The 21,814-nt window shown below is 38.9% G+C and overlaps 1 protein-coding gene across 1 annotated transcript in view; it reads left to right on the forward strand.

Moving 5' to 3' along the window:
- The window catches only part of LOC136858792 (lachesin), a 1,234,732-nt gene that overhangs the window by 1,097,151 nt on the left and 115,767 nt on the right, over nucleotides 1-21,814 (forward strand). The window contains exon 8 of the mRNA XM_068225747.1: nucleotides 13,316-13,465. Within this exon, the coding sequence (XP_068081848.1) occupies nucleotides 13,316-13,465 (150 nt within the window). The remainder of the gene's footprint in view (nucleotides 1-13,315; nucleotides 13,466-21,814) is intronic.

Below are 21,814 nucleotides of genomic sequence, written 5' to 3' on the forward strand. Positions count from 1 at the left end.
AGTAGAAGAACCGAGCTCGATAGCTGCAGTCGCTTAAGTGCGGCCAGTATTCAGTATTCGGGAGATAGTGGGTTCGAACCCCACTGTCGGCAGCCCTGAAGATGGTTTCCCGTGGTTTTCACACCAGGCAAATGCTGGAGCGGTACCTTAATTAAGTCCACGGCCGCTTCCTTCCCATCCCTAGCCCTTTCCTGTCCCTTCGTCGCCCTAAGACCTATCTGTGTCAGTGCGACGTAAAGCAACTTGCAAGAAAAACTAGAAGAAGAGAATTCGATTAATAAATTTCAGATACGGTAACCAGCTTGATGTTCGAAGAATACAACAATTTATCAATAGAGATTAGACGTAAGAGTAAAGAGTCAAACATAGTTGCAAAGTTAAAAACGGAAGAAACCAAGTTTTAACCCATAGAGGTCTGACGTCGTCGCGAGTTTCAACTTACAAGAGATCGACAATTTACCAATAAAGATTAAATGTAAGAGTAAAGGGTTGCAAAGATAAAATCGGAAGAAACCAAGTTTTGACCAATAGAGGTCGGACATCGTCGCGAGTTGGAAGTTAGAAGAGACTAACAATTTACCAATAGAGATTAAATGTAATAGTAAAGGGTCACAAGTGTTGAACAATAGAGGTCAGATATCGTCGCGACTTTAGAGATAGAAGTGACCAACATTTTATCAGTAGAGATTAAATGTAAAGGTTTATATATTGTTTCAAAGTTCAAATCGGAAGAAAGCAAGTGTTGATCAATAGAGGTCAGACTACATCGCGATTTTGAAGCGATAAGAGACCGACAATTTACCAATAAAGATCAAGTGTAAGAGTATAGGGTTGCAAAGTTAAAATCAGAAGAAACTAAGTTTCGTCTAATAGAGGTCAGACATCATCGCGAGTTTGAAGTTAAAAGAGACCGAAAATGTACGAATAAAGATTAAATGTAAGTTGAAAATCTCATTACGTAGTTAATATGTTACTCATGTCAAATTATGTAACTTGTTTTCCCCATCAAAATAACCATCATAAACAAGGTCAGGAGCTGAAAATCTCCTTACGTAGTTATTCTGTTATCAAGTAAAGTTCTCTAACTTGTTTTTCCCCATCAAAATAACCCTCAAAAGCCAGGTCAGGAGTTTGAAATCTTCTTTCGTAGTTATTTTGTTACTCAGGTAAAGTTCTATTACTTGTTATTTCCCCTTCAAAATAACCCTCGAAAGCTGGGTGAGGAGTTGAAAATCTCCTTATATAGTTTTTTTTAAAATCAGGTAAAGTTGTGTAACTTGTTATTTCCAAATCAAAATAACCCTCAAAAGTCAGGTCAGGAGTTGAAAATCTCCTTACATAGTTATTGTTTTTATTCAATTTAAGTTCTGTAACTTGTTATTTCCTCATCATAGTAACACTGAAGAGCCAGGTCAGGATCTGAAAATCTCCTTACGTAATTATGTTGTTATTCAAGTAAATTTCTGTAACTTGTTATTTCCCCATCAAACTAACCCTCAAAAGCCAGGTCATGAGTTGAAAATCTCTTTACGTAGTTATTTTGTTGTTGAATTAATGTTCTGTAAATTGTTATTTACCCATCAAAATATCACTGAAAAGCCAGAACAGTAGTTGCATATCTCCTTTCGTAGTCATTTCCTTATTCAGGTAATGTTCTGCAAGTTGTTATTTCCCCATCAAAAATAATCTTCAAAAACTAGGTCAGTAGTTGAAAATCTCCTTACGTAGATATTGTTTTACTCGGGTAAAGTTCTTTAACTTGTTATTTTCCCGTCAAAACAACCCTCAAAAACTAAGTCAGGAGTTGAGAATCTCCTTAGAGAGATAACGAGCTATTCTTCGCTTAGGTCAGGATCGCAGAAGTACGTATATGAAGGAAAGTATGTTAAGATTACTCAGTAGCTAACTTACCCGTTTACAAAGTGAGTAATTACGTGTTTTCAGTGTATCATTCATCATCTTCCCGACGAGGCTAAATAGAATCAACTCTTCTATTCAGTGAAAGAATTTCTTTAACTCCGAGCAAACTTCGTCCGCATTGAAAATGTTTCTGTTTAATTATAAATTAACGTATTTGTTACGCAATACAAACCCGTTGCTTTTTAATCACAAATGTATATATATACATCACTTTAACGTGGAGGATTTTGGCTCCTTAGATGAATAGTCAGCCTTAAGGCATTCGGTTCTGAGGGCGCCGGGTTCGATTCCCGGACACGACAGGTGGTTTAACTGTGTATGGTTAATTCCTATGACTTGCGGACTAGGTTTTGGTGTTGGCTTAATATCTCTTCAACTGCATACAATACAACACACGACCAGCCACTATAGAAACATGCAATAACGAATACATTCCTCACATTGGTTGACGTCAGGAAAGGCTTTCAGCCGTAAAACTGGGCTAAATCCGTACAAATACCGCAAGAAATTGCGAAAAGGCCAGGGAGAAAACATTGACGAAAGATGTGTGTTTACATACGAACTGAATGGGCCCTATAGATATCGAAGTATATGACAAACTAATGAAGTTGATGTATTTTGGTAATTCCTCTTACCCGTTAATTTGTAAATGTTAAACCTTCATTAAACCTTCAGTTCTGAACACGAGTCTTTGGGTGTATAAAACACCGAACTGTTTTTCATAGTAAATTTTAGTAAACGTTGGGGGGAAAATTTCCTGTCGGAAGTTGCTTACGATTACGTGTAAAATTTATGTCAGAGAATAGTAAAAATGGTCATTTTTTGGACATCCTGTACTTGCAATTTATTTTTATACCATTTACCACCCTCTGTTACCCTACTGATGGGTAATGAAATCATGTACTGTCGATAAATAGACATATGGCATATATTTTATAAAATTGAAAGGTTTGAAATAATTGGTAATGCATATGTTGATCATGAAACAGAAAGTCAAAGATATGTAAAACAGTTTTAATGGAAACAAATTTATGAAGTGAAATGGCGTATGGCTTTTAGTGCCGAGAGTGTCCGAGGATATGATCGCCTCGCCAGGTGCAGGACTTTTGATTTGACTCCCGTAGGATACCTGCGCGTCGTGTTGAGGATTAAATGATGATGAAGACGACACATACACCCAGCCCTCGAGTCAGCGAAATTAACCAGTGATGGTTAAAATTCCCGACCCTGCCGGGAATCGAACCCAGGACCACTGTGACCTCTGTGACCGAAGTCCATCACGCTAACCATTTAGCCATGGAGCCGGACAACTAATTTGTAATAATATGATATAATTTCCCCAGGGATTACAGGGTCGTCAATGTTATTCCAATGGTAAATGGATTCGTTTCAACAGGGTAAATAGAGTACTCTAGCGTACTCGTAGTTCAATACTTTCTTAATAAATTTTCGGCCTTTTAAGTCATCAGCCTGAGCCAGGTTGGATCCTCAAACCATACCACCGTAAAAGTCGGTGGTGTAGCTAAAATGGGCCGTACTAGACCAGATGACGAGTGAAGTAGTTTGCATTGCTTTCTTCATTGAGTCAGACATTGTTGTTGCAGTTCAACTGACTATATAACTAACGCCCTTTGAAGTACCTAGACGCAGTAGTCGTGATTATAATTGCATCTTACATTTACATTTAGGTTTTATTTTCCACTGCCCTTACGTCAGCACCTTCCATACTTTCGCAGTCATAAGTAAGACTAAGACTTCAGTGAAAGTAACATTTTTTCTGGCCTTTACCAAGAGACTTGTGCAAATATATCGCTTCCTTCAAAAAATAGCAGGCATGTAATTGCAGAAAATATATTCCAGTATAGTTTATTAAATACGTAATCACTTTCAGTAGTGTATTTCCAGCAATGGGTGAGGTCAAGTCTCGTCTATCAACACAATTGCATTCTTGAATCTTTCGGCACGACTTTCGACGTCAGAATGCCAAAGTATTTTGAAATCATTTTTATTTGGAAGTTAATATGGCTAGCTTACAATGTCTATTTATGATTTTGTACTATCAGTCTGTGTTATTCATCAGCTCTTTGACAGGATGGACATTCTTAAATGATTCGGCCCAAAAATTCCTAAAAGTGGATGGACAGTGATAAATTGGTAAACTGAGGAGAAATTCTACCTATAATAGAAATTAACTTTACCCACTTAGAGTGTATGGTGTTGTGGTTAACAATCACCCACTCTAAGTAGAAACAAATGTTAACACTTCCACTCATACATAATATTACCGAGCGAACTGGCCGTGCGGTTTAGGGTCACGCAGCTTTGAACTTGCATTCGGAAGATAGTGGGTTCGAACCCCACTGACGGCAGCCATGAATATGGCTTCCCGTTGTTTCCCATTTTCACACCAGGCAAATGCTGGGGCTGTACTTTAATTAAGGCCACGGCGGCTTCCTTCCCACTCCTAGCACTTTCCTATCCCATCAGCGCCATAATACCTACTTATGTCGGTGCGACGTAAAAAATACTGTTAGATACACAATATGTGATGAGTGTTGCAATAATCCTTTCATTTAAATGCGAATAATTGGCGTTAACTAGTTAGCTAAACGTTCTCAATTAATGATGATATAAAACATTATTTTTGAATTTCTTTCGTCCAAAAAACAAACGTCATAGGAGTCCCATATCTTCTGTTAGGACTTTTCCTGCCTCTTCTGTTCTTCGAAGCAGTAATGTTCTTGATCATCGTTTAGAGGTCAGTAGTGTTCAATGATTTGTCAGAAATATTGAGTATTTAAATGCAAAGAACTCAAAATGTTCCGTCCGTTACATGTCGTGGTACGTAACGTTCATATTACATCTTACAACGTAAAACTTCAATAATTAAAACTTCGAGTTAGTATCATCTTGCCTTCTCATAGCACATCAATCATGACACCAAAATTTCAAGGTAGGTTTTGGCATGAAAGATGGGACACCCCCTTGTGAGCACAAACATATATACTTCAGTGGGGATCTCAGCTTTTGTAATGTGTTAATAATATATTAAACGAGAATTTTGAACACTTGAAAGTAATATTTTATCAAATGTATATTTTCCTTCCCCTTTCCTCTTTCTGCCCAGTGTGTACTCAAAGTTCTATAAAAATAATTGCGTTCGAAAGGTGGTGTGTTCTATACTCACCATTAGCAATCCCGAAGATGATTTTCCGTGATTTCTCACTTACTCAGCAGAATGTTCCTTATTTAAGACCTCTACCTTCCCGGTCTTAGCCCTTTTCTATTCCAGTGCCATCAGAAACCGGTTTGTGTTAGCGCGACGTTAAACCAGTGACATACTGCGTTGCCTTCCCCTCTCAGTGTGGCAGATCAAGTTTACGTCTTGCTTCTGGACTGAGGTGGAGTTGGTCTCGGCCAAACGATGAATTGTTGAGGTCTACTCTCTCCCTTGGAGGGAAACGATGTGGTAAGTTTGTCTGTGTTAAATGACTGCACTTGTAGTAAGTGTAAATATTCGTACAAAGGCATCGTCTTGCTTTTGTAGGTAAATCTAATTTCTATCTTTCCTTAATTATTTTAGTAATCTTTAGTCTATGGGTAATATTCGCAATATGTGTTAGTATCGATACAAACTTTGGTTCCATCATTTCACAAATATTCCGAAAACATTCATTCATATTTAGACTTTCCTCGTAAACTATATTTTCTTTGTAAATCTCCTCCTGTTCTGTTTTTTTTTTTAATGAATTGTTAATTAGAGGGAAGGCCCTCACCCCACCCCACTTATGGTCTCATCCAGACCATGTCAAACTGAAATGAGGAAATATATAAACGTAAATAACTGGAAAGCAATTCGATATGTTTTCCCATCTGCTGATATTACGTGTATCTTTCTTCCCTCTCCTTCAATACAGCCTTATCCCGTGCTAATAATAATAATAATGGCGTATGGCCTCTGGAGAGGCCTGGTGCAGGTCTTTTTCTAGTAGACGGCCCATTAGGTGATCTGCATGTCTGTGAAGATGAGGGCCCTACATAGGATGATTTCTAATGTTTAATACGCCACACACACCCAGCCCCCGAGCAATTGGAATTAACCAATTAAGGTTAAAATCCCTGACCCGGCCGGGAATCGAACCCGGGACCCTCTGAACCAAAGTCTAGTACGCTGACCATTCAGCCAACGAGTCAGACAGCCTTATCCCGTGCGATGTAGGGTCGGCGTTAGCTTCTCTAATTTTCTTCTTCCAGCTGTTCCTGTCCACATCTTCCTCACGGTTCCATCCTTTCTCCCTCAAGCCTTCTTTTATCTTGTCCCTCAACGTCAACTTCGGCCTTTCTTGCTTTCTTCTGCCATTCACCACTAATTTTTGGACGCGTTTCTTCCTCTCGTCGCTGCACATGGCCCTACAAACGTAGGCGCCTTCCCTGAATGTTTTTCACCACGCATCTCACTTGTACTGTTCCTCTAATGTGTTCATGTCTTATTATATCCCCTCTGGTAACGCTACACTTCCAAAGTAACATCCGCATAACCGCCACTTCTAACATCTTTCCTGGGCCTTAGTAATGAGCCACGTTTCCGCACCGTACATCATAGCCAGATTACTGAATTGTACATCTTCCATTTCAGTCTGCAGTTCATCTTCCTGTCACAGAGTAATCCGTTCATGTTTCTCCAATTGAACCAGCTGATATTACACGTGTTATTCATCAGTAATAAATTCTGATTTATGGTTCTATCTTAATCGTCGCATTTTATGAAATAAAATTTCGTCGACACTCAATTAGGGATGACCTAGAACAAAAAGGGGGGGACCGTGGTCGTAATTAAGGTATAATAATAATAATAATAATAATAATAATAATAATAATAATAATAATAATCCCTATATATGAAATCCCTATTCTGTCTGTCATTCACAGCAATACTGAGAAAATGACAACGTTTCAGCAGCTGAAATTGGCATCATGTATAGGCCTTTACAACAAAAATGCAATGATATTCTGACAACCACGAATTTTGTACTTTTTAAAGAAAATTACCTCTTTAAGCTAAGTGATGATAAATTATCCGCCATGTTGGCGCGCGAATCTTTACCTGTTGGCATGAGGTCGAGCTATATCCATCCGCAGTTGATTTTACATGGAAGTTACGTGTCCTTCTCTTTGGAGCCCTTGGGACTTCATTCAAGCACACAAAGAGAGAGAGCGACACATACCGCAATATATTGACTAGATGAAGTTGAGTTTTGTGCCCGTCACCATATCAGCAACACCATCAGTGCCCGCCAACGGAAACAGAATAAGGTAGAAAACATCACCAATATGATGCCAGAGTTGAAGAAGGTGGACACGCGTGGCCGTCATGTTGTTTGCGCCAAAACTTTATAACTGATTGCTTTTTATTATTAATCAATTTACGGCGTTTAAAGCTATTACAAGAATTCCGTATTATGATTTGAGTTTATTTAAATGTTGAAATGATCTGCAACAAAGTAACAGGGAAAGAAAATTAGAAATGTACATACAAAAAACAGGAAATTTTAAAAGACAGTCAAGTTTGCTGTTGAGCTTTTGAACCACTTTACACAGCTTCGGGTGTCAGTGCCAGCAGTATTTTAAATCCTCGCTGTTTCTGACCCCCATCCAGTCAATTTTAAAATATTAAACCCCGTGTCCCTAAATGATATTTAATCTAAAATACATAGCTAGAGATCACAATTATTGTAAATTGGTTTTACAACTCAGCAGTGGAGAACTAGGCCAAAATGGTATTGTTAAGATTTCACAAATCCAGATTTCAAATGATAATGTACAATAGGCCTATTTGTTCGGGTTTTCCTCACATTGTAAGGAGAGTTCAATTCTTTTTTTCCTAAAGTAGGAGAACGAGTTAAAGTCATTTACCAACACGTTCTGAGCATTTTGAAAGGTGATAAAATAACGTAGTCTCTCAATCAATCAATCAATACTGATCTGCATTTAGGGCAGTCGCCCAGGTGGCAGATTCCCTATCTGTTGCTTTCCTAGCCTTTTCCCAAATGATTTCAAAGAAATTGGAAATTTATTGAACATCTCCCTTGGTAAGTTATTCCAATCCCTAACTCCCCTTCCTATAAATGAATATTTGCCCCACTCTGTCCTCTTGAATTCCAACTTTATCTTCATATTGTGATCTTTCCTACTTTTATAAACGCCATTCAAACTAATTCGTCTACTAATGTCATTCCACGCCATCTCTCCGCTGACAGCTCGGAACATACCACTTAGTCGAGCACCTCTTCTTCTTTCTCTCAATTCTTCCCAACCCAAACATTGCAACATTTTTGTAACGCTACTCTTTTGTCGGAAATCACCCAGAAAATATCGAGCTGCTTTTCTTTGGATTTTTTCCAGTTCTTGAATCAGGTAATCCTGGTGAGGGTCCCATACACTGGAACCATACTCTAGTTGGGGTCTTACCAGAGACTTATATGCACTCTCCTTTACATCCTTACTACAACCCCTAAACACCCTCATAACCATGTGCAGAGATCTGTACCCTTTATTTACAATCTCATTTATGTGATTACCCCAATGAAGATCTTTCCTTATATTAACACCTAGATACTTACAATGATCCCCAAAAGGAACTTTCACCCCATCAACGCAGTAATTAAAACTGAGAGGACTTTTCCTATTTGTGAAACTCACAACCTGACTTTTAACCCCGTTTATCAACATACCATTGCCTGCTGTCCATCTCACAACATTTTCGAGGTCACGTTGCAGTTGCTCACAATCTTGTAACTTATTTATCACTCTATAGAGAATAACATCATCCGCAAAAAGCCTTACCTCCGATTCCACTCCTTTACTCATATCATTTATATATATAAGAAAACATAAAGGTCCAATAATACTGCCTTGAGGAATTCCCCTCTTAATTATTACAGGGTCAGATAAAGCTTTGCCTGCTCTAATTCTCTGAGATCTATTTTCTAGAAATATAGCAATCCATTCAGTCACTCTTTTGTCTAGTCCAATTGCACTCATTTTTGCCAGTAGTCTCCCATGATCCACCCTATCAAATGCTCAAAAAGGACTGAGTGCATGATACTGTGTAAGTTCCTTGTAAGTACACATTTTTTAGAAACAACGGGACCTTTGGATATAATGTTTGTTGTCGGTATCTAAAGGGTTTGTATCTACATGAGAGGTGAATTGTATTTTGATAATAATTCAGTCTGATAAAATAATAAATACGAGAAACGTACATTGCCAAGCATTCATTCTTCTTTTTGGGCGGGTGGGTGCAGCTATACGTTAGAACTTATTCCGTAGAATACGGTGATGTTCATCAAGTAGTACGTTATCCTATTGAATTTCTGAACATCCTTCAAGTATGCCACCTTACAAGTTAGATATAAAAGTTGCTCGCGTTGTAATATTCTTCTGCACAACATAAATACTGAGGCTGGTTTGTTAAACGGAATGAGATCGACTGGGGAACAGCCAGACAAAAATATTGTTTATGCAGAAATTCTGAAGGGCTCAACTTCATGAATAACTTATTTTGTTTCAAGAATATGTTTGGAAAGATTGACATAGATGGAAATAATTATTTTTTCGTCCTCCAGATCGATGTATCCATTCACAAATGCGGACGGACAACTCTATTTGAGAAGTATACATAAAATAAATTTCATAGTACGTCATGATTATGTACAATTGACATGTAGGCCTATGTAACGTAGGATACAAACATTAGCACCGGGCGAGTTGGCCGTGCTGTTAGGAGCGCGCGGCTGTGAACTTGCATCCTGGAGGTAGTGGGTTCGAACCCCCTGTCGGCAGCCCTGAAGGTGGTTGCCATTGGTTTTCCATTTTCACACCAGACAGATGTTGGAGCTCTACCTTAATTAAGGCCATGGCCGCTTCCTTCCCACTCCTTGCCCTTTCCTATCCCATCGCCGCCAAAAGGCCAATCTGTGTCGTTGCGACGTAAAGCAAATTGTAATATTATATATAGTAATTTTGACTGCCGAAGGCAGGCTTACATAGGGCTACTAGTAATAATAATAATTCATGTAGCTATTGCTAGACTGGTACATCCCTTGCTGTGTTTTCGAAACTTCGAGTGGTATGGTGGAGGACAGTGCTGAATATGGTGAGTGAGCTGAAGAAATAGTTGGGATTGAACAAAGACCCAATCCTTAAACCAAAGGAATTAACCGTTTAAGATTAAAATCTCTCGATTTGGCCGAGAATCGAACCTGGGGCCCCGAGAAATGAAGGCCAAGATTCTGACAAGCTAGTCATGGAGTAGGACTTCACCAAAAACATTTGCTTAATGTGAAAATAGGAAACCACTTTATACCATATTCTGGGCTGCTAGCAGCAGGGTTGCTACCGATCATTTTCCGCATACAAGCTGTAGCTGCACGACGCGTACCGCACAGCCAACTCAATTTATCTACATGGTTACATTCTCCATCGTACGGACGGGGCAGACCACATAGTGGACAACGACCACTTTCTGGCTTAAATGATGGGATGAGTTATGTATGATGGTAGGAGTTTTTGGGTAAGAAAATAATTTCTGTTGTGGTGGTAGGAAGGAATAATCTTTTGATTGCGGGTTTTAGGGAGAGATGATGATAAAAAGAGATATGTATAGTGGTGGATTTTTATCAAGGGTTGTGGGTGTTCCGTGACGATAAATATATTTGCAAGTGATCGTTAAAGACCGAGCGAGTTGGTTTCGCGGTTCGTGTCATGTACCTGTGAGGTTGCATTTTGGAGATGGTGGGTTCGAATTCCACCATCAAAAGGGCTGAATTTAGTTCTCCATAGTTCACCTTTTTCACACCAGGCAAGTTCTGAAGCTATGGGCACTGTCTTTCCAATCCTAGCACGGTCACGTCCTTGCATGGTAAGCCAGTCATTTCAGCATTAAAGAACTGGCTAATGCACATTAGTGGAGAACAGAACATTCGAGGTCAAATTTTACAGTCACATTTTCAGTTTTTCCGTCTTATAATCCCGAACTAATATAACTATGTTTTGTTAATGTTAGTGGTTCAACGTCGCACTAACACTCTAAGGGTTTTCGGCGATGCAAGGACGTGACATATATGATATAATGGACGCAGACTTTCTCACGGAACTGGAGTGTTTATGGTAGAGACAGCATAAGAATGGTAGGAGGGGGAGTATTCATTCTGATAAAAGAAGAAGAATTTGCTACGAAAAAGTTAAAGGTGATAAACATAAAATTCTAGGTGTAAGGCTCATATCTATAAATAATAGGCATCTTGACGTTTTTGGAGTGGACGGTCCTGGAAAGGATGACGCAGACGCTGATTCGGTATTACATGATAAGATAATCAGCTATGTCGGAAAAAGTAAGGAAAAGAACGTGAGTGTAGCAGGTAATCTCATTTTACCAAATGTCAGTTGGGAAGGTAATGGGAACGACAGGAAGCATGACCAACAAGTGGCAGACAAGTCAATCTGGGAAGGACAGATGAATCAGAAAGTGATGGAACCAAGAAGAGGGAAGAATATTTAGGTAGTGGTGGTGGTTAAACCAGATGAGCTCTATAGATAATTAGTATTAGTGATAAGGAAGTTGTTTCAGTCAAATGTGATAGAAAGAAAGGTCGTAAAAGTAGAACTATTGGGCAGTACCATATGGCTGTTAAGACAGTCATGAGGGAGTTCCTAAAAAGTAATTATGATCGGTAGAAAACGGTAAATAAAAATGTAAGTGGACTGTGGGATGGGTTTAAAGCAATTTTTGAGGAATATGAGAACAGGTATGTCATTTTAAAGGTGGTAAGGAATGATAAAAACCAATTATATAAGAAATATAAATCGTTGTGGATGTAAGGAAAAATTGAAGGAACCTACTAGGAAATTGAAGCTAGCGAAGGAGTCAGCTAAGGATAGCACGATGGCAAGCATAACTGGGAGTCATACAAAGTTTAGTAAAATATGGAACTGTATATCTAGGTACGTTAAGGCAGAAACCCAAGAAGATCATTCCAGGAATCATTAATGAACAATAGGTGTGTTTATGTGAGGATATACAGGAGCCAGAAGTGTTCAGTCAGCGGTACGTAAGGTTAAAAGAATAATGTCCAGATGGAGGACGTGGCAAATGTCAACGAAGTATTGAAATTGATCTACGATAACAAAGATATTTACAATAATATACAATAGTTGAGGACTAGAAAAGCAGCTGGAATTGATATTATTTCTGGGGATGTACTGAAGACAATGGGTTGGGAAATAGTACCGTATCTGAAGTACTTTTATGATTACTGTTTGCATAAACGAGCTTTACCAAATGATTGGAGAGTTGCTATAGTAGCTCATGTGAATAAAATAAAGTTTTATAAACATAAAGCCGAAAATTACAGACTAGTCAGTTTGACATACGTTGCATGCAAGATTTGGGAAACCATTATTTCTGATTATATTAGATAAGTTTGTAAAATTAATAGCTGGCTCGATAGAAGGCTGTTCGTGTTTAGGAAAGGTTATTCTACTGAATCTCAACTTCTACGATTCCAGCAAGGTATAGCAGATAGATATAGGAGGTCAACTGTACTGTATTGCGATTGACCTACCTAAGGCATTTGTTAGGGTAGATCATGAGAGACTACTGGCAAAAATGAGTGCAAGTGAACCAGACAGAAGAGTAACTGAATGGGAGGCTATATTTCTAGGAAATAGAACTCAGAGAATTAGAGTAAGTGAAGCATTATCCAATCCTGTAATCATTCAGAGGGGAATTCCTCAAGGCATTGTTATTGGATCTTTATATTATCTCACATAAATGATATGATTAAAAACTGTAGATTAATAAATAAATTACAAATTACAGAACAAATCGAGCTTCTTTTCTTTGGATTCTTTCCAGTTCTCGCGTCAAATAATCCTGGTGAGAGTCCCATACACTGGAATCATATTCTAGTTGGGGTCTTACCAGAGACGTATATGTCCTTTCCTTTTCATCCTTACTACAACCCCTAAATATTATCTTGGAGATAGGAGAGACTGACATGAGTACGAGGAAGCTACGTTAGACCCAGTTTGCGTTTATTCGCAACTCATTGATTATGTCTCCGTATGTACGAGTACTACGTCCTTCAGCAGGATGGGCAGGTCCACCTAATCAATACCAAAAGTAGTCAATCGCCACTACGGATCAAAAAAATGAAATTAATTTCATGTAATGCACTACATCTGTCATAAATATTCTGGCTGATTTTTTCACTTTTCTGAAATCAAATCAAATTTTTCGTTAGGCGTAACAGGTGGTATAATGGTAGTACTTTAAAATTATTTTTTTACCATCCTACAGTAATCTTGATAGTGGTGTTGCTTCCTGTTGTTTCAGGTGGTAAATACGAGCCAGTGCTGCTGGACAACGCCTATAAGGTCCACATGAAGCTAACCATACGGTCCGTGGGGCCGAATGATTTCGGCTCATACAAGTGTGTCTCCAAAAACTCTCTGGGGGAGACAGATGGCAGTATAAAGCTGTACCGTGAGTATTCCAGATCTCTAATATTTAGCAAATATATCTCTACACTTGTTTTTTCTCTAAAATGTCGTCAAGAGAGTTATCCTTGTAGATTTAAACAATCCCGGTCCAGTATGGATCACGAGAATTATTTTATAGAGCAGTTTATCATTTACGCATCCCCTGATAGACTTTTATGTTATGCTTAGGAAAGAAAGAGATATTGATAAGTTCCTTTACTGAACCGTTAATGAAAGTGAATTGAAAATACTAACAGTCAATACAACTAAATTAATTCATTGTATTTCGTTGATAAGCACAACAGTTTTTCAAGTGCATTTGGAAGTAGTTGAATTCTTTCGAATGTCATGAGCAATCCAGACCAGAAAGACGTAATTCATCAAAAGCATTACCATACTCGGTCATGGGTTTGTTGCATGTGACTTTGCGTTTTTCCACAACATACTTGGGGTTCTTGAACAGACACTCCTCAATTAGTGATACTGTATCAATAGGTTTTAGAAAACATAATTCCGATAAACCGGGCAACCCACAAGGAAGGGATGGCAACGGGAACACATACTAGAGGGCGCGAGATTTAAAGGGGACCTCTAAGTTTTAAATGGATTAATTGCGTTACTGGAAGATTCATAACAAAATGGCGAATAAAAGTTTTGGTGAACTTTAACTCATGAAGAATCCATTTTAAATAACAGGAACTGAAATATGTTTCTATTTTATCCATGAAACATAAATTGCCATTAGACTTTAACTTCTCATATGTTACCGCTGATTATTTTGGATGTAATAGTAATAACATTCATGATACCACTGATACTGAATATACATTAGCATATCAACTTGCCATTAGATGTGCAGTGGGACCGTGGAAATTATTCGAGATACTCAGGATTATATACTTATTATTTGAAATTAATATTCGGTAATAGTTTCCGTATTTTGCGTGTGTTTAATAATGTATTACATTGTATTCCTGAAAAATAAGATCCTTATTCTTGCATCCATTCTTGCACACATTTCATTTGGTACTCTATAATGAAGTTAAGGAAGAGGAGTTCTTTTCATGTGGCCCAGAATTTATGTGAACGCTCCTGCCGATAAGTACACCACGAACATTTGTAAAGAAACAACAATTAATCTACAGGGTAGTATAACTCTTGTGATGGCTCTCCAGAAGTAAGAATGGCACTCGTAGACACCGCGACGAGAAGGCAACTCTTAGGCTTCGGCCACAGTGCAGGCGGCGAGCGGAGCGTTGTGTTGTGTGGCGGCAAAGATGAAACTCAAACCTTCTTTTTAATGTAGTAATTAATCGTTCAGCATAAATACATGCTATATCAGATTACTGTTGACAAGATATAAATAAAAACAACCAAACAAACAACAAACAAAAATCTAAGTACATAATAATACAGGCAAAAATAATCACTTACTAAGGACGAGATATGAAGTCGACCTCCTGTAGGCTCTTCTGTAACTAGAATAAGTGAGAAAAGTTTGTAATAAAGTGCTGGAAAAGATACACAGAGAATAAAAAGGAAAAATGCAATTGTTCACTAACACAAAGGGATGTTCCAGTTTTTCTTGTCAAGTTAACTCTTATTCCCTTTGTAATACGTGTTATAATAAATATTTCATTGAGAAGTAAATTGGCAGGTGATTAAAAGAAGCACTGAGCAACAAGAGCACTCGAGGGGAAATTCGTACACTTTTTTTACTTTTTTTTATTTACACGGACACTCACTGATCAGATTCTTCTTTTGGTGAAAGTAAAAGATCTTGAGGAAGTCTACTTTTAATTCGGCGTGGAAGTGTGAATCGTTTTCCAAGGGCGAAGAACACAGCACCAGGCACATTTTGGAGTTTCTTGAAGAACGTCTTGGCTTGCGTTAAAATCACGTGTTCCAAAGTGTCTAACTGAAGTTCACGATGTAACTGTTTGTTTCGAACGTACCAAGGAGCGTTGGTGATGATACGGAGAACTTTGTTTTGGAATGATTGCAGACGTCTGATAGTGATTCGAGCCGCTCCTCCCCAGACTGGACAGACGTAGGTGAATAAAGGACGGAGCAGTGATTTGTAGAGAAGTAATCCACATTCAAATTTCAGGGAAGATTTCCTGTTTAGGAGAGGATATAGTCTTCTTAGTCGTGCATAACATAGATTTAATTTCTGATTTATATGGTATTTCCATGATAAGCGACGGTCAAGGAATACTCCCAGGTACTTCACGGCCTTGTCGTTGGGCGTCCATTGGATGGCTGTTCCATTTAGGAAGATTTGTGGTGGGAGAGGTGGACGTCGAAGAGTAAATATCATGGTTTCACATTTTGGTACATTCAGTGAAATTCTCCAGTCATCTAACCACGTTGGTATAGTTTGCAGAGAGGCTTGCAGTCGACGAGTGGCAGTTAAAATGTCATGGTGGGATGTGAAGACAGCAGTATCATCTGCATACATTGCGACGTTGACGAATGGAGGCGATGGAATATCATGGGTATAATTGTTGAAGAGGGTTGGACCAAGAATAGAACCTTGTGGGGCTCCGGCGTTAATGAGCCGAGGTGTTGAATACGTGAAATTGATACGTACGCGAAAGATACGCTGACTCAAGAAGCTGTAAATGATGCTGTATATATAATGTGGAATTCCGATTGTGTGCAATTTGTATAAGAGGCCTTTATGCCAAACTTTATCAAATGCCTTTGTAAAATCTAAGAACGCTGCAAGAGTGTGATGTTTGAACTTTAAACCTTGCGCAATGTGTTCCGTAAGACGTAGTAACTGATGAGTTGTCGAATGCCGTTGACGGAAGCTAAACTGGTCATGTGGAAGGAGAGATGTGTCCTCTAAGAAAGTATTTAGATGTTTAAGGATGATTTTCTCAAATAATTCGGATAACGTTGGTAATAAACTTATTGGTCGGTAACTCGTGGGTAGTGTTGAAGGTTTCGCAGGTTTGTGAATTGCAATTATTTCTGCATGCTTCTATGTGTCAGGAAAGTACCCACGACGAAGAAGGGCATTGAATATAGATGCAAGAAATGATAGTGTTTTACGAGTGAAGTGCTTCGAGGCTATGTGAGGGATGAGATCATGTCCAGCAGCTTTCTTGACGGGCAGGTTATTGTTCAGATTTCATATTTCTCCCGGTGAGGTAAATTTGATTCTTTCCGGAACTGTAGGGCAGAATGTTGGAAACGCTTCTATTTCACTGTTATACTCGTGGTTGATTGGTGGGTTTGGAGTGAAGGAAGCTTCAAAAACATCTGCAAGGATATCACATTTTTCAGAATCACTCAAATAATGGGTATCAGATGCTTTCAGAGGAGGAATAAGGCTTGGTTCATGCAGTATTCGTTTGTTTTCCTTCCAGAGTGTACAATCATCAGGCAACAGACCAGAGAGATGATGCTGGTACGAAATATACCGGTGATTATCTAAATCTGTGCGTACTAATCTGATAAGCTGGTTTAATCTATGATGTTGCCAAGGTAGGTGCTGAGCCTGCCACAGTCGTCGCATTTTATGTTTAGCCTTGATGAGTCTTAAAATTCTGAAAGGAAATGTTGAGTGAAGAGGTGGCTGTTGCTGCCTCCTTTGGGACACAGTAGCTGCTTTGAGTGAAGTAGATATAACGGTGGTGAAGTGGCGAATGGCATTGTCAAGATCTTCTCTGAGACTCAAACCTGCGTTAGCAAACGCATGTGGCCATAGTGCCAGCGGCGCGTCATTTTGGAGGGGAAGTTGGCTCAAGGACAACGCTGCCTGCCGCCAGCCGCTCACTCCTGTTTGAGATTTCAGCTGCGCCGCTCGCAATGACTGTTCGTGAGTTAACAAGAGAGGAGATGAAAGTGCTAATTTCTGAAGTTCAAACCTGAACGTTCCTATGGAAAGACAGAGAGAAGAACGTCGAAAACCTAATAGTGACGAGGAAAGCCTGGAAAGAGATTGGAACGATCTTAAATATACCAGATAAATACAGTCAATCACGGTTATGGACATAAACATGATTGTCTTTAATGCATCATATTATTATTATAATTATTATTATTGTACGCCCTATTATTATTGTTTAATTAATATTATTGTCCTTTATAATACATTGGCGATATGAAAACTTGTGTTCGTCATTATATCTGACTTTTATGGGTCTCTGGAAGTTGGTGACTTGCTTCTCCAGTCGCGCCTTAAGTTTCAGAAAAAAGTCAAAAGTTTGAATTACATAAAAGTATATTTGAAAAATGTTACCAGGAAATCAATTCAGTTCTCCATATAAATTGTGAAACTCCCCATGCATTTCACGTTATTTATTTACTGGATGATTACGAAATTCTCTCCCAGTCCTGCGTCGAATTCTTCAGTTTAGATAAAAAAATTCTACAAGCAGAGAAAAACGAGAAACCTTTGAAACTGCCATTATCTAATCACCTCGTTCAGGGGAGATGCCGCGCCGCTTACTGACTCCCGCTAGATGTCCACACAGGCGCACTCTCCTCCACAATCTTCAACTTTTCGATAGCAGCAACGCCCCGCTCGCCGCCTGTACTGTGGCCGAAGCCTAACTCATGTTCTTGGCTGCTGCCAGTGTGGATATTTTCTGAGTAATACTAGGCATCATCTGATCAAGAGCAAGATAGCGTCAGCGCTGCCTATAAAATTATTCGAGGTCTACGAGGAAGTGCGTTCATTGCATCGAACGGAAGTGATCGTAGAGTAGACATTATGTCAATCGACAAGAAAATGAGTTCATGCTACATCACTGATCCTACAATTGTCTTGAAACTGATAAAGATCAGCCATAAATAGTTGACCAAGGAAGTATGATGATTTATGAGACCACAAGCGAATTATATCAAAAATATGTACAACCTTCAAGACGTAACTGTTATAAGGGATTTTTGGTAGGCTGTAGGGCAGGGCCTCTCAAACGCTCAAAATCTCACGCGTGCAGAGCGACGAAGCGTTCGGTGATAGACGGCTTGTTTATCAGTGAAATAGACAAGCACAAGACAACATAATAATGGATCAACCTGTTTTGAGAAAGCAAAGACTTCCGAAAGTCCATTTCAATATTGAACTGGTAACTTTCGTACTTCTTTGTCAGTCGTGACGATAAAGCCGAATGCTTAATCTGTGGGACAATAATTATGTGGTAAGTTAACCAAAAAGATCTATTTTCCAATACAAAGGCTTTGCTCAAATTCTACGAGAATTTGTCGAAGGAAGATTTTCCTGAGCTGCATCGAGAAGCAGCTAAGATTATTTCTATGTTTGATTCCACATGCATATGTGAAAGGTATTTTTTCCTGCTTTGACTTGTACGAAAACTAGATTGCATGCGAGTAGGCCTATTTCTATTTTAATTGTAAGCAGTTAATTTATTTGGCTCGGGTATACGGTCTGTCCTGCAACTCGAGCACAACACGCAGTACTAACCTCCACCACACCAACACGCATTTTGACATACACAGCAGATTCCGTCCACCCTCACCGCAGGTCTGCAATACAAGGGCTGCACTGGACTAAAAGTGGCTACATGAAGTTATTATTATTATTATTATTATTATTATTATTATTATTATTATTATTATTATTATTATTATTTTTATTATTGTACCGGTTGGTACACCTCTACGCTGCAAATTTGAGTTTTCCACCTTAATGTACCTCTCTACAGGAGAAACCCCGAGCTGTAACAACTGAATCAACTCAACTGTTTATCAGAAGATGTCACTGGGTGTTTTTGATTTCCTTTTGTTGATCAAGAAGTGTGGACATTCTCTAACAGATGTCTCTACTAAAAAACTATGATAATGCACTCTGGTGCGAAGGAATGAACTTTCTTGGAGAAATTTTGTATTCATAAGTTTTGTCTTTACTACATTTTGTTCTTTCATTTCGGGATTGGCAATATTAAGCTTTCTTTCCGCCTGTTTTGAATTTAACCAATCCAAAATTTCTGTAATTAATTTCCCACCAATAAGGTGTTTCTTCATCGATTTGTGTGTAACTTTTTCTGTTAGCCAATAAACGTTTGTGGGCGGGTCTTAATCATTCATGAAAGGTCCGCGAGGGTATAAAAACTGCTGATTTTCTTGTCTCCGCGCCACTTCAATAACATCTAGCTTAGCGTGTGGATATGTAGCAGGGGGCAGGAAGCGCCTCTTTCTTCGGGCAACAGATCTTCAACAAGGTAATGGCCATTTAACATATTTTCTTGCTAGCTCAGCAGTCTCTTAAAATGTAAATCCCTTTTCAGTCTATGTAAAAACTACAAATTGCTTCAACTGTAAATCAGGGATAGAGATTGCTTTACCCTCTCGAGCTCCTCTACATTTTTGAATTTGAGGTGACTATGTTCTCGTAACCGTTTTTCTCTTCCTTCTTAATGTGTTAAATTTATTTTGTATAATAGTCACCTCCTTAGATTGGGATTAGCCCCTGTGTAATCGGCCTAGTGCCTCTTAGGTTTTAAAATGTGGATTTAGGAGAGTTAACTCACGCCTCCATTCCTTTTGCATTTAGGGCCATTTAAAGTAACCTATTATTTTACATTTTAGGCCCAGTAGAGTGGATACAAGCTACCCCTGTTTATTTATTAGTGTGCCTTGAAGGCAGTTTGTAGTAAAGTCCGTTTATGGCCTCTTAATAGGCTTAAAAGATTGAGAGCGGGTCAGCTCTTTCTGGTATTTTGAAAGGTACCTCGGGGAGGCGTGACATTATGACTGCTGGGAGCTAGTGCTCCATGTAATTAGGGACGTTCTGCCCTTTGGTATTTTGTGGTTGTGAGCTGAGAGCTCAAGGATTGACGAATTTGGGCTCGTAGCCCAGAATTTGTAAAGACCCCTTAACTTGCGCTTTCTTTTGTAAAGTTGCATTGTACCTAATTTTCTTTGTTATTTCACCTAGTGAAAATGGTTAAATGTTATCTGTTGAAAATATAACCTTTATTTGAATTTTAAATTCATCTTTAAGACTTGTAGTTAGACTCATTCCAGCCCGCACCTTCTTTCACCTCTGCCTTCCACGGATAACTCCGTAACAATTATTATTATTATTATTATTATTATTATTATTATTATTATTATTATTATTATTATTATTATCATCATCATCGCCGATCCCGCAGTCTAAGTGTAGCGCGCCTATCTCTCACTCTGAGGCTCACTAGTTGGATTCCCGGCAAGGTCAGGAATGTTACCGTAAATGAGGTTTGGCTCGAGGTCCACTTAGCTTACGTGATTACCATTGAGGGGCTATTTGAAGGTGAGATGGTAAACACGGTCTATAAATCAAAGAACAACGGCCGAGAGGACTAGCTACACTGACCATGCATCACCTCGTAATATGCAGGCATTTCGTGTGGATATTTCTAGCTGAGTGCAGCCCTTGTAAGGCAGACCCTCCGATGAAGGTGGGCGGCATCTCTCATGTGTATGTAACTGCGTGTTATTGTGGTGGAGGATAGTGTTATGTTTGGTGTGTGAGTTACAGGGATGTTGGGGACAGCACAAACACCCAGCCCCCGGGCCATTGGAATTAACCAATGAAGGTTAAAATCCCCGACCCGGCCGGGAATCGAACCCGGAACGCTCTGACCCGAACGCCAGTACGCTGACCAATTTATTATTATTATTATTATTATTATTATTATTATTATTATTATTATTATTATTATTATTATTATTATTATTGGAACCTCGTAAATCCATTCCTGGGACGGCTGTCAATGATATTCAGTCCGCTTGGTTTCCAAATTTAGGATTTTCCAGTAGCACGCCTGATCATTTAATTCATTCATTTTACAGTAGTTGGGCTACTATAACTTCACTTCAAACGATTGGTATTTATGAACATTAACTTGTTTTTTTTCCTTTGAGTTTTGATATATTATAAGGGGAAGATGCCATATCTCTTCATATCTCTTCTCTACACACTTAAGTCCGTGTAGAGACCTCACGATTAATCTAGACTTACAAACGGACGGTAATCTACAGCCCCATACTAAAACTGATAAGTGCCACTGGGGCCATATACATGTAGTAATAACAGTCCCATTCTTAGTCTGCAGGACCATAAATTTATTAGCAATAAAATGTATACAGTATGTACAAAACAATGGGTACAGGCAGTGGACGAAGCTATGAAAGCACTCAGAAGCTTTCTACTCCGCCCCTTTCCCTTCCTTGTAGAGCCCGTTCTGCTTTCCAACTTCTTGTAACTTCCATTACTATCCCTCTGTTTTGTTGTCCCTATCATTTGTATTATCGGAGAGAGCAATCAATACAAGAGGCGTAATGCTTGAGTTATTATGACCAAACAGAAACACAGGCGAAGTTTCCTTCGTGT

Source organism: Anabrus simplex, chromosome 1 (assembly GCF_040414725.1).
Source record: "Anabrus simplex isolate iqAnaSimp1 chromosome 1, ASM4041472v1, whole genome shotgun sequence".
NCBI classification, from domain to species: domain Eukaryota; kingdom Metazoa; phylum Arthropoda; class Insecta; order Orthoptera; family Tettigoniidae; genus Anabrus; species Anabrus simplex.